The sequence below is a fragment of the Dermacentor albipictus genome, chromosome 9, assembly GCF_038994185.2.
Source record: "Dermacentor albipictus isolate Rhodes 1998 colony chromosome 9, USDA_Dalb.pri_finalv2, whole genome shotgun sequence".
NCBI lineage: Eukaryota > Metazoa > Arthropoda > Arachnida > Ixodida > Ixodidae > Dermacentor > Dermacentor albipictus.
In genome coordinates, this window is record NC_091829.1 from 58,816,365 (window position 1) to 58,829,815 (window position 13,451).

The 13,451-nt window shown below is 44.0% G+C and overlaps 1 protein-coding gene across 1 annotated transcript in view; it reads left to right on the forward strand.

The window, feature by feature from the left end:
- Positions 1-786: 786 nt before the first annotated feature.
- The window catches only part of LOC139046769 (zinc finger protein 665-like), an 83,860-nt gene continuing 71,195 nt past the window's right edge, over positions 787-13,451 (forward strand). Inside the window, exons 1-4 of the mRNA XM_070526345.1 lie at positions 787-1,152; positions 3,454-3,524; positions 5,764-5,899; positions 11,871-11,947. Coding sequence (XP_070382446.1) covers positions 1,028-1,152; positions 3,454-3,524; positions 5,764-5,899; positions 11,871-11,947 — 409 coding nt within the window. The 5' untranslated portion in view covers positions 787-1,027. The remainder of the gene's footprint in view (positions 1,153-3,453; positions 3,525-5,763; positions 5,900-11,870; positions 11,948-13,451) is intronic.

Sequence of the window (13,451 nt, forward strand, 5' to 3'; positions counted from 1 at the left end):
CCCTGGAATCCGTAGCACTTCACTTAAAGAAGAAAAAGTAAAGATTACAGTTAATTCCACGTACGGTAAATTTGCTTATGGCGAAAGCCTGCGCGCTCGCAATAGATTCATTAAATTACTTGAACACTATCTTTCGAATGCACTGTTACTTTCTATTATTACTTGCTTTCTCTTAACTCGTTTTTAGCTTTTCCTCTTTTTCGGTCGCATAGGCATCGCCACTGTTTCTGCGTGGTTAAAGGCACGCTATAACGGCCCTGGCAAGTATATGAATACCATTAGGAGACATACGCTGGTTCGCTGAATGATTTGTTAGTGCTTTAATCGACGAAGGTAGATGCATGGGCTTTTATATATTCTCTTAGCACAGAATGAGAGGGACACGGAAAGGCAAATTCGGCAAACAGACAGCGCTAGCTTTCAACGACACAAGCATTCCCACTTGACGCAGACGTACTCATACTCATCAAAACGTCATAAGACACGTGCGGGTACGTTGCTCGCCAGGCATGAACAAAACCGGTAAACCACACGTACACGGTTTTGTGGCCACACTGCTTATTTAGAAGGGTGTCCGTTAAACGCGAAGAAATGTGATCGAACTCCTTCTGTTATTATTGATAAAGAAATACTGACGCATGCGCTTGAATTTTGATACCATAACGCCGGACGGTCAAATTTTTGACCAATGAGAAATATAAGGCTTTCCCCTTCAAAAGACATCTCATGTCAATGGGTTTTAACTGGGAGAGGGGGTCACATGGTTATGATCATTTGGTGGGAAGACAGCGCGAGTTATTAGAACGCTTCTTGTACCATTAAAATATGAGTATTTTATTGTCGAGGTAGTGGCGCCACTCTATCGTCTCTTTTCTTCAGATGAGCTCTACGGCTGCCTTCTAGTTTCCAAAGAGCCAAACGTCTCATTTATTCCCTTTCCTCATCAGCACTGACTGCGCATGCGTTGCGATTCCGCGTGCTTCTGTCACAAAACAGACGCTAATGCTCCAGAGGCGCCCAAACAACAATGGCTGAAGAAAAAATTGACAGCGGAAACACGCCTCCTGCGTTTACCTTCGGCGAAGAAGCAACGCCGAGGACAAGCCAGGAATTCTTCGAGGGCGCTTCGGGCACGTCCGACTGTCGCACTACGTGAGTCTTGCCACTTGTAACAATTCTCGACGAATATTGTTCGCCGTAGGTATGACCCGGAACACCAGGCCTTGATAGCTATAGATTTGTTTTTACTTCAAAGCAGGCCTTTGACAGACAACTTCAGACTGCGTACTACGTGGGCGACATTCTTAGCTATTTTTTTTACGCGTCGATACATAGTGATGCGAAAATATTTTCACGGAAAGCACAGCTGCGGCTGTTTATCGTTAAGGTCCAAAGTAATGTCACTGCGGGTTGCAAATGCTTCTATCGAAGAACATGCTTGTCGCTCGCGTTTGGTCACCGCATCGCACATGCCAGTGGCTACGGCATTGCCCTGCCGAGGTCGAGGTGACCCCTGATGTTCCTGGAGCAACGGCCTATCACCGCTGATGGCGAAATGCAAAAACACACCCGGCTCTACGTGCCTGTTATAGAAAACCCGGCGATGAAGCATCATTTGGTACGTGTCAGGCATTTCAAATGCTGCTCGCCGCGACCTTTCAAAGGCGTACTCTTCTAGTGGTACCCTTTGAGCTAAATAAACGTTCTTCACGTTTACCCGGGGAGCTAGCGAAACCTAAGCAAATCAGGTGCGGCCGATCTCTCTTTAGATCCTGTGATTCGCGTACGTCCGGTGTACTTTTAGAGTCATCCCCACACGGCACGTCAGTGCCCACTGCTTCACCTGACCTACCGCGCCGGCAGCTAGCGTCAGAGCATGAACAAACTAGTGCATGGGCATGGCCAGCGCGCGACCTCATTCTGCAATGCCGGAGCTACCGGGACAAACGCATCCAAAACGAGAAGGAAACTACTCCGCCGTACTACCTAGGCAAAGTCTGATAATCAAGGCGCAGAAGCCCCCAGATTTTCTCTCTCGCACCCACTTTTACTCGCGCCTGCGCGCAGACGTCGGGCGATTCCTGAAATGCGATCTCGTGCTGGGTGACTCAGCAAACCGATGCGCCCCCTGTGCGAGAGTTTCTCTAACGCATAACATAAAACACTCCCGCGCCATTCACGCGCGTTGCTCATCGCGCTGCTCTCAACTTCATGATGTTTCTTCCTAGTATAGCTGACGTGAAACTAAAAAGTATATTTAGGTTCTAAATTAGGTTTCAAAGAGTAAATTCCACAACTTTTTTGCTGCCATGGTAAATAAGTCGCAAGTTAGAAGGCTTTGCGGTATACAACTGCAGATGCCTGTCCCTTCATTTACGCTTCTTTTCTTAAGCTTATGTCTGCAATTGCGCCTTGTTCATGCCTCTGTAACTCAAATAACGTTTTTGGAAAGCCAGCTGTAGATGTCATACCTGAGTGAGCTAGTGAGGGAATAAACTTTTATTGGGTCCAGCAAAACGCGATTAAACGCGCACCCGGCAAATCCCACGACAGGACTGACGAATCTAGTCTGCCGGCCCGATCGCGGGCGCGGTGGACGGCCATGATTTGGACCTCAAAGACTGGACTTCGCGGTAGCGCGTCATACGTGTTATGCGTGAAGAAAACTCGCAACAACACATTTTTCTCACATATGCTTAACTTGAACTGACTGAGTCCTACTCTTCTCAAGTGTTCAAAATGAGTCTTCCCTAAGAGGCAACTGTCGGTTCACTATTATTCTGTGGAAGCCATGTTGCTCGAGATTTTAATTATTTTTACGATATATTCCTGAGGGCACGAATCCATGATTCGTCGTTCATTTAAATTCCCGTGAAAATCCTAATACCACCAGGGCCATTGCTAATCGAATCCGGCGTGGAAGGAGCATCTCTTTTTATTACACCTCTGCTTTGAAACAAAGCATGCAAGAAGTTCACGCAGCCTCTTCTTTTGAGCCTCAGCCTGTTTTATAGAACAATTGGATAAAAAGATTTCCGGTGCGCCTATTCAGAAATTTTCATTGCGATTCTCCTCCAGGAGTGGACGCCACGACAGTTTGAAAACTGAACACACATACCCAACTACAAAGCACTAATCAGAAACGCCGTAAGTGAACAAAGGCTCAAGTTCTACACTAAAGTAAACTAAACTTTACTTGCATTTTTGTGTAAGTCAAGGAGGCGTTTCCGCTGCGGTCGATGGTACTTCCCGACTCCACGTATTACACAGGGTTCCCCTTGTGCTAGCCAGCAAGTTAGTATTTGGGTAAAATGAAACATTGCACGTGTCACGTTCATTAACAAAATAGCAGTTTGCTTGTTCCAAATTCTGCTTTTACAAAAGCTTCATCACATATTACCTGCGTTACCTGGAAGCAAGGAGTCCGATACCAATACATATGTCCAATTCTAGGACTTCTGACGACTTCTTCGAAGACCTGTGGAACGCGTACAACAGACTCAGCTATTCTCCGGACGTTACGGGTACGTATGGCATGGCCTTTGAGCATCGATGCCACTTGCGAAGATGCTTAACAACCCTCAACCGAAAGAACATTTACATAGGCCACGACAGCGGTGCATTTACTACAGAAGAGGACACACTTTGCGAGCGTGTTGGTTTCCGTATGAGCAGCCCCAATGCGAATCAATAGGGTAGCTGATTCGGAAAATTCGTGCGTGAAAGCCATACAGAATAAAAGACATACTTGGACGGCACAGTGGACAAGGACATAGTTAAAAAATTTGTAGCCCTGCCTCTCTCCCCGAAAAAACAGATATCGCAGCTCTATAAAACTGCATGGGCTAGAGCACCTAAGGCGGCCAATATCGGTTCATTAATTACCAACTTACAAAAATTTCGAATGTTTACGAGCGTTTTCAGAAAATCCTACCCACAACATGGTATCATATTTCAAAGCGACGCATATTATATAATTTTGACCCCTTTTAGATATGTCATTAGATGTTTCCAAAGCTGCGTTATCCTTTCTATTGCTCCATTAATTTGAAAGCTTGATATTGTTCATATTTTACAATTTCTTCCATATGAAATTTTTTAATGACATTCACAGCCAAAGCAAAACTTCGTTTGCTCCAGTCACTCCATTGGAACTTTTTTTTTTCTTTTAAGTGCAACAGACGTCACCAATTTTAGTGCGATGGTTACCGCATATTTCTCATGTATTTAGACAATATCCCCCGAACTAAACTTTAGTTTTCTGTGCTGCTAAGGAGCTTTACTATAACAAGAACGCGGCCTTTGAGATTAAGGCAAGTTAGTTTTGTGCAAAAGCTAGCTTAAACAAATTTACGTATTTTCCATCGGCACCTTACTAAAGCCTCAAATTTGCTTATTGCTGGAAATGTAGAGCCACGATTTGACTCTGATTACAGACACAACGAAATTTGCAGGACGCTTTAGCTTCGCCTTTAAGAGTGGAACACGGTACCATTCAAAGATCCCTGGCTGGTTCTCGCGCTTGCCGGTGACTGCATGTTATGTAACCGTAATGTTTACTTGGAAACGCTGGCCGCAATCGCTACGCACGAAAGCGAGCTTTCTGGTGGAAACGGGCCTTCTTGCGTGGGGCGCCAATGCTCGGAGGCAAGCTCCATGTGGATGATTTTGCACGGAAATGGGTACGCCACTGACGGTGGTACAAGAACGGTAGAAACGCTGGAAAATTGGTTTGTGCTTGAGTTCCCGCGTAAAAGAATGTTTTCTCTTACATTCCAATTACAATCTGATGCTATAAAGTCTGCAAGTTGTGCGTAAGTCGAACTTTACTGTGCTTCTGACGCATTTTACTTAATTTCATTTAGTTCAGTAATGCATTTGCGCCATACGGAAGGCCTGCGTGATTCGGTATGCCTGATTCGCAATGATTTTTTGCTCACAACGCGGTCAACGCCTGACCCTGAAGCAGACACCGGATTTCCTGCGACACGATGCCTGTAGAACTATCGCGTGAAAAATGCGCAACCCACCGTGGTTGCTCAGTGGCTATGGTGTTGGGCTGCTGAGCACGAGGTCGCGGGATCGAATCCCGGCCACAGCGGCCGCATTTCGATGGGGGCGAAATGCGAAAACACCCGTGTGCTTAGATTTAGGCGCACGTTAAAGAACCCCAGGTGGTCAAAATTTCCGGAGTCCTCCACTACGGCGTGTCTCATAATCAGAAAGTGGTTTTGGCACGTAAAACCCTAAATATTACATTATTATTATTAAAAATGCGCAATCTCTTTTTCAGCATGGAGCAATGTTGTGTTCTATTCTGGTGTACTAAATACAGCACATATCATCATACCTTGCTGGTGAAGCAGCGCACTGACACGGACACAGTGAAGACAAACAGGAAAAGACGACTCTCGCAGCGAGTGTCGTCTTTTCCTGTTTGTCTTCACTGTGTCCGTGACAGTGCGCTGGTTCGCCAGCAAGGTATGATGATCACTCACCAACTAACCCAACTTTCCACTTTACTGAACAGCACATATCTTGGGGGAAATTCTACATTGCATAAATTCCGTCACGCACGTCTTTTTCGCCGTGTACTGAAGGCATATTTCCAGAAAGATCACCGCATACGGAAGCACTGAAATCAGGTTACCATATCACTAAACCTCAACTAAATCTGTGGGTTTTTTTTTTTTCAGCACGAAATGTTGACGCTCGTTGAATAACCCTTGAACAGGGACGAGCTAACACCTGTTATTCGCTCAGGCCATACACATGTCACTGAAAGCGGAATCACCAGTTCCCCACCTACGGTGTCCAGCAGCAGCATCAATCACGCAAAGCCCGGTACAAGCCGAGTTAGCATGGAGGAAGCTTCGGCCATTCCGGAAAACCTTGCTAGGTACGCCCACGTTTGGAAAACCTTCCTTGCATAAAGCAAATCACAGATGGTGCGTAATGCTGCCCGTGGTGCAACTATGCCTCCACTGTCGAACTTTTTGTATGGAGAAGAGCTATGATGCGTGAAACGCGCACAATATCAACCGTTACTCTAAGCACGTGGCATGGGGGAGGTGGTGCTAACATGCTTCGTGCTAACATATTGCGAGATATATACCTCATAAGCCTGTAGAGTTAAGGAAGACTTACAAAGAGCAAATCGAAACTTTTAACCACAGACTTAGGAACATAACCCTGACACCAGATGAGAAGAGAGATTTAGAACATTACGGCGAAAAACAATCTAGAAAATTGGTTCAAAAACAAAGGAAAAAAGCAAATTTTAATCAAAAAACAACCTTCCAGCCAAACAGCCACCACACCCAGACAAGAGGGACCTCGAGCTTAGAAGGACCAGACAGAAAGGAAATTTCCACAGAACTAAACCGCTCCAATGTTATAGACATTTCTAAAACATTAAGTCAAAAAGAAATAGCCGTACTCAGCAAGGGCTTAAACTTTTGCCCCACGAACAACACAATAAATGAATTCGAGCTTCACAAGGACCTCTCAGAATTCTCCCGACGAATGCGTATCCGACACTTTTTTGCAGACACACCAGACACCGGGACGACACCACTTAGAGCCCAATCCACTTGGACTCCCGAACCAGAACAAGCCATAGAACTTGACATATACCTTAAAACTATCACTAAAGAAATCATAAGCCAATCCAAGACATCTAAGCGACCTAAAAACATAACTGCGTCGGAGAGTCATATCATTTCATATCTGAGCTGCCGGAATGACATTGTTATTAAGGAAGCAGATAAGGGTGGAAGTATAGTTATTTGGCCAATAGAAAAATACAAGCACGAGGCTTACAGACAACTAAACAACCCAGAACATTACCGCAAACTAGATAACGATCCGACATTGTCCTATACAGTGACAATTACCAACAGGCTGAAATCACTTTTGGCTGATGAATTGATAACACCATCAGAATACAAATTTCTTAAACCAAGCAACAAAACTGCCGGACGTTTTTACCTCCTTCCGAAAATTCATAAAATTCCATCCGCTGAACTATACACTGCTATTATCCCAGGCCGTCCGATAGTATCAAACAACAACACCCCGACAGAGAACATCTCCACATTCCTTAACCACTACCTTGGTAACTTGCCGAAAACACTTCCGTCATTTGTACAAGATACGCCCCACCTGCTGAGAATTATAGAAGACATTAATACTAAAGGCACACTACCCCACAACACAATTCTCGCAACACTAGACGTCACGGCGCTGTACACCAACATTCCAATCCCTGATGGTTTATCTTCGATAAAACAAACGCTGTCTAAACACAGTGCACAACACTCTACTGAAGTTTACCTGTCTCTCCTTGAATTAGTTCTCACACATAACTACTTCGAATTTGAAGAGAGTTACTACCTACAGATACATGGTACAAGCATGGGTACGCCTTTTGCACCAACCTACGCGAACATATTTATGGGGATTCTAGAAACAGATTTCCTATCGCGCTGCACTACCAAGCCCCACACATACCTACGATACATAGACGACATACTCATAATCTGGGGACAGGGCCAAGACAGTCTAGATAAATATGTATCCTTTCTAAATTCTGTTCACCCAACAATAAAATTCACATCAGAATCCTCAACTGAGCGCATAAACTTTCTGGACACAACAATATACATTGACAATGGTGAACTAAAGACAACGCTGTATAGGAAACCTTTCGACAAACAACAGTACCTAGAATATACCAGCCACCATCCCAGACATTGCAAACAAGGCATCTTTAAAGGCCAAGCCACACGACTACGTCGCATTTGCGTTGAAAACCAAGACTACATAGATAGACTCGATCACCTTAAAGAAACGCTATCAAACAGGAACCACCCAAACAGTGACCTTCAAACAGCTTACATCGCTGCAACCAAACTTGATCGAGCCGAGGTCCTCAAGCCCCGCCCGAAGATCACAAGAACAACAACGCCTCTTCTTACTACTAAATTCTCAAACGCACTCCCAAACGTGAATAACATCCTAAGTAAATACTACCCGATTCTCACCAGCAACCAGAAACTTAAGAAGATTTTTCCCGACCCTCCCAGAGTAGCCTACAGACGCAACACTAATTTTAAAGATGTTCTTGTGCACGCCAAACTACAGAAAAAGAAGAAGTTGGGAACCAATCCCTGTGGTCGCCCCAGGTGCTCTACATGCAAACACATTCAATCCACTACTACAGTAAAAAGTACAGCGTCGAATTACACACACAAAGTAACTTCGGCTTTCACCTGCACATCAAGCAATGTAGTCTACTGTCTAGAATGCGCCGCTTGTAGCAAACAATACATAGGTGAGACCGGACAACAAATCAATACAAGACTCAATGGTCACCGCGCGGACACAAAACACAATTTACCCAAAGCAGTAGCCAGCCACTTTAATGAACATGGACATATGTTTGACAAAGCAAGGCTCTATATACTACAAACAAATTTCCTTTCCCCTCGCGAAAGGAAGTACACGGAATCATACCTCATACACAAGTTTAATTGCCTACACCCGACAGGAATTAATTTGGCAGGCGGCAATTTAGAATCTTTAAAAGCTGTAACTTAAATCTGAAACTCTCATATCATCAACCAATACACAAAACACATTAGGCCACCAGCCAACTTTAATTCTTAACCTCACCTACTCTTTCATTTCGGAGGAAAAAGGGGGAGAGGGGGAGAGAGGAGGAAGGGAAAGGGAAGAAGAAAAAAAAATTTCCTGCCTACTACTCAATTTAATGTACTCTTTCAGGATTTTACGTCTATACCAAGTGTACTACGATCCCCTTCTTCCATGTACACTTGCCCGCGCCCGCTTCTGCACGCGTCGCCCTCCTGTTTGCTATACCGATTTCGCCCCCCCCCTTCCCCCTTACCCCTTTTTTAGTCTTTTTTTTTGAAACCCCCTCGACAACACATTCCGAAGTCAATATGCCTTTTTCGGCGCCTCAACCATCGCCTTCTGGATGCCGCCGTAACGACACCTACGTTAAGCGCGTGGGGCAGTGCCCCTTGAAAGACCATGCCGCTGCCTTTCAGTCTCCCCACCATTGCACCGCAGACTCCCCGTCGCCACCTTAACTATTTCAAAATTACTCGACCTATTGCTTGACCGGCCGTTCTAATGCCTCAAAAACATGCCGCCAACGACTCCCCCGGATTACCTCCTAACCCTTCGCATCCCCAACACGCTCCCAAGCCCCCGTATTTCTTAAAGATTTCATTTTTCTCTTTCTTTTTCTTTCACCCCCCCCCCTTTGTTGTGTCTTGGTACGGCCCTTGCACCCCCCTGCTTTTTTTTTCTTTTCCCCTTTTTTCTGCTTCTATTTCTTTTCTTTCCTCCCCGCGTGCCCACTCTCACGCTCTTGTCCCTTCGTCTTGAGAATGAGGCTCACAGACGTCGGACGGCAGCGCCTGTTCCCTCTTGTAATCTCTCTCTTTAAAACCAGCCGCCAGCGACAACACCCGCACGTGACGTCACTGCACTAACCCTTTAAAACTAACACGCCGAGGATGACGAGGCCGCCTTTGACGAAGATAGGTCCACCTATCGAAACGTTGGCCAGCCTGTCTGAGGTACTTCAACCCTGTTTTAAAAAAGTTTATACCAAAGTAACATCACGTGGGTTGAATCACGTGAGTCACGTCAAATAAAGTAACAGAATAAATGCGACTACACAATCTTAATTCCAAAAACAGTGCTAGGGGCGCACACGGAAATAAGAAAGAACGGGATGGCACGCTGCCTCTCAAAGTCAGATTTACAATTATGTTAGCACAAACTCCCTCAACTGTTCCTACTGTTCATATACAAATTTATAGAAGGTAGAAGTTATAGCTAGAAATGTTCATTAGCTTATTTAAAAAAACAAGCATGTGGCACGAAAGCAATAGAAATAAAGAAAAATACAGGTTATCTATGTTACAGTAAAGCAGATTGCAATCAGTGTTGAAATGTTGATTTGAAAACTGAGATTGAAGAAACAGAACATTTTATTGTCGGCCCATTTCATCCACTGTGCGTTTAAACATGAACGTACTTGTATTTAAGTTATTCGCGAACGCGCTCTATGATGCAATAGATTATGCGCATTTCGGTTGTTTTGTGTGCTCTGCGGGAGCGACAAATTGTACGCATGTGTGTCAGTGTTAATCAACTTGCTAAAAAGATAAGAGACAGTAAATTCCGGTAAGTTAAGCGTAATGCGGTGGAGGAAAAGCAACAGTTTGGTTTCAGACCATTGCTTGTCGTATTACCTGTTGCCTAATGGCAACAGGTAATGTATTTTGAAGAGAAAGCAAAGTGCTGGGCAAGCTGGCCCTTTGCCCGCTCCGAGTAGTTGGGCCAACGAAACCACTTCTGGTATTATTTTTAGGAATTCTTTTACCACTGAAATCTATATTACAGGGCTCCAAATGGTTTTTTAAAAAAGCAAACTTATGCGACTTTATGCTACAGTGATAAAGAAGTCGAAAGTCACCATATGCTGCGGTACCCTTTACCATTTGAGAACAATCGCAGTAGTACGTCGCGTTTCAGGTACGCTCACGCTGTACAGTGTATCCGTCATCGGACATTTTTAAGGTGGAAAGCCTTAGATCTGTTTCACTGTCGCGTTATGATTGCACAGAAAATCGGAGTGCTCGCATCTCTACTGGCTCGTTCGTCGTAGTCGCATTTCACATTACTACCACATGGACTCAACTAACCACGCCAAAAAAGACAGTAAATAATTGTGGAGTCAATTAGGGCACTCGAACTCAGGACCTTTGATAAGAGTCGAATCCACGAAATTTGGTGTTAATTAGGTCAGTATGACTAAGGCACAGTAAATTAAGGTAGCCTAATGATCATGCTCGAACCCACAACATTTATTGAGAAAAAGAAGCAATAAGAAGGACGAATGCATTCGAACGAAAATGTGGAGTATTTCGATGGCTCTCTTGAGCGCGCCCACATTAACCTCCTATGCTAAAGTGAGTGTCATTTTTTTCATGTTGTACTCACAATAAACTTGAACCTTCAATAAATTTTCAGATAAGCCGCTGCGACTGGCATAGCAGAAGGAAACTTAGCATAGTTTGCAAAGAAAGATTTATGAACTCCATCTTCGTTGATCCGCAATGCATTCAAATCCATCCTCTCATTCTGAACTGTTCAAATTTACATTTGGTTATGAGACAAAATCTGTTTTGTATTAAGATCAAGGTATTTAACCCCATAATTTCAAATACTACCTGAAATGTGCTGTATTTCTCACAGCTCCGGGATGCACGAGTCATGAATGTAATTAGCGCGAAAATACTCCATTCTCCACGGCGATGCCAAACCACAATTTGCGGGTGCAAAGGGAATTTTTTCTAACACGACCGCTGCTTTGCATTAGCATTGCAGAAACCATCCACACAGTGTATTCTTCATGCTTCAGCCTGTTTTATTATTATTGCATAAAAAATGTTCCATGTAGCAACATATTTTCTTCCGGAATTGTTAGGATTCTGTCACTGCGGCAAGTGGAGCAAGCATGTTATGTAGGAAACTACAACCGGAGGCATGATACCCGTTGTAATTTGACCATTAAGCTGACAGTGTTCGTGCAAGTCAAGGTAGGTGCCGTTTCGACTATGGTGGATGAGTTCCCTGCACCAGACGTTAGCCCGTGTGCCGCTTGTCCTATGCCAGCCAGCGCAATGTGCCTTTAGTGAGTGCGAAACATTTCAAGTCGTCCGTTGATTAAACAGTACTTTGCCTTTCTTGAACTTTGTTTTATAAAAATGTAATCTCAACTTCTTCGCCACAGCTGTGTCTAACATCAACACCTTTATTAATTGCAGCAATTCTGACGACGCCTGGTGTTACCAATGGAACACTCAGCCGAAGTCAATAACCGACGGGACTTACAACGTCGACGGTACGTAGGCCATGGTCACTCGCCTTTACAACAAACTTGGAAGATAGCTCCAACATGTTGCGTGGCAGAAGTATACTTATTGCGTATAAGGAGACAAGTTAGCAACGGCGCCAACATTGTCTCCGCAAGAGCCACTTCCCCAATGTCCTTTGAAGGAAATGTGTGTCCCCTTTCCCTCACTCTCAGTGTAGGGTAGCAAACCTGGTGCTCGTCTAGTTGACCTCCCTGCCTTTCCTGTCCTTGCATTCTCTCACTGCCTCCACTGATATGAATACATGTAAATTCATATGTCATCTATGCAGTTGAAATTTTTGAATGAATTTCTTCTCTTATCAGGAAATTGTGAACGCACGCTCCTATAGGCCGTCGCGTCAGAAGCCGAGACTGCGTTCCATGCCGTGATCAATTCACTCGCCTTTGGAATCAGTGCGTGGCAATTGGTCTACAATTTTGTTTAGCAGGCATAATATCAGTGGGTCCGTCGACCTACCACTATGATACTTTTTTCTTTCAACCGATCAAACTTAGAAAAGAAAATGTTTGCTACCATCTCAGCGTGTTATTTGCATTTAGGGTTGCGTTTAAGCTATCTATACCGGAGGGTTGTAACGGTGCTGTAAAATTTTGGGCACAGCGAGAGAATTGTTCACGTGTAGCATGTTATCAGCAGCCGACATATGCCAATGTATACAAGTTACACATTACAATTTAGGGCAGCCCAAATCAATTTATACTGAAACTCCTATTTTATACCCAGAAAGAAAGCAACAAATGCAACGTAAAAATTACAAAATGAATGAAAACCTAACTCAATCAGACAAAATTATTTGCTGGTTCTTTCGCTCTGTTAACATAAATTTTTGCCAAGTATACCCACCATATGCTTCTGAAGCTTTAACGAGCTTCGCTCGCATTGATAGATTAAGAATCGCAGTACACAACGATTTCCAATAAGTGTGGTGCCACCTGAAAATTATACCGCTGTGTTAACCAGAAAGTCTACACCCACCTTGCTGATACAATGGCCTTCCAAACTGAATGCTCATTTCTGTAAGCTGATTACCATTCTATGGATATATGAAGCATTTTTCGTTCTGCCGGTATCTGTGCAACGTCTTTCCTAACACTGACTGATGCACGTTGAGAGTTTAATGGCGTGACTAGCAAAAGTGAGTATGCTAAACTTCAAAAATGAACTCCTTAAACTACGCCTAATCAATCGCACTGAAGTTCGTTAAAAGTCAAAGATAACGCAACTCACATCTTTTGTGATCTGATTGAGAATTGGCATTTAATGCTTTTGTGATGTACGAAGGCGTAGACACTATGACATTGGGTGTAATAAAGTCATTACTATTCTTAGCCGGCTTTCTTCAAATCAGATTTTATATGAAGCTGTATTCAGCAATACGGTGTGCCCTTTATTGTTTTGTAGGAAACCTCCTCGCATCCTGACAAGGGTTCTGCCGTATTATCGCATTTTAACCTTTCCCGCTCTCCTTTT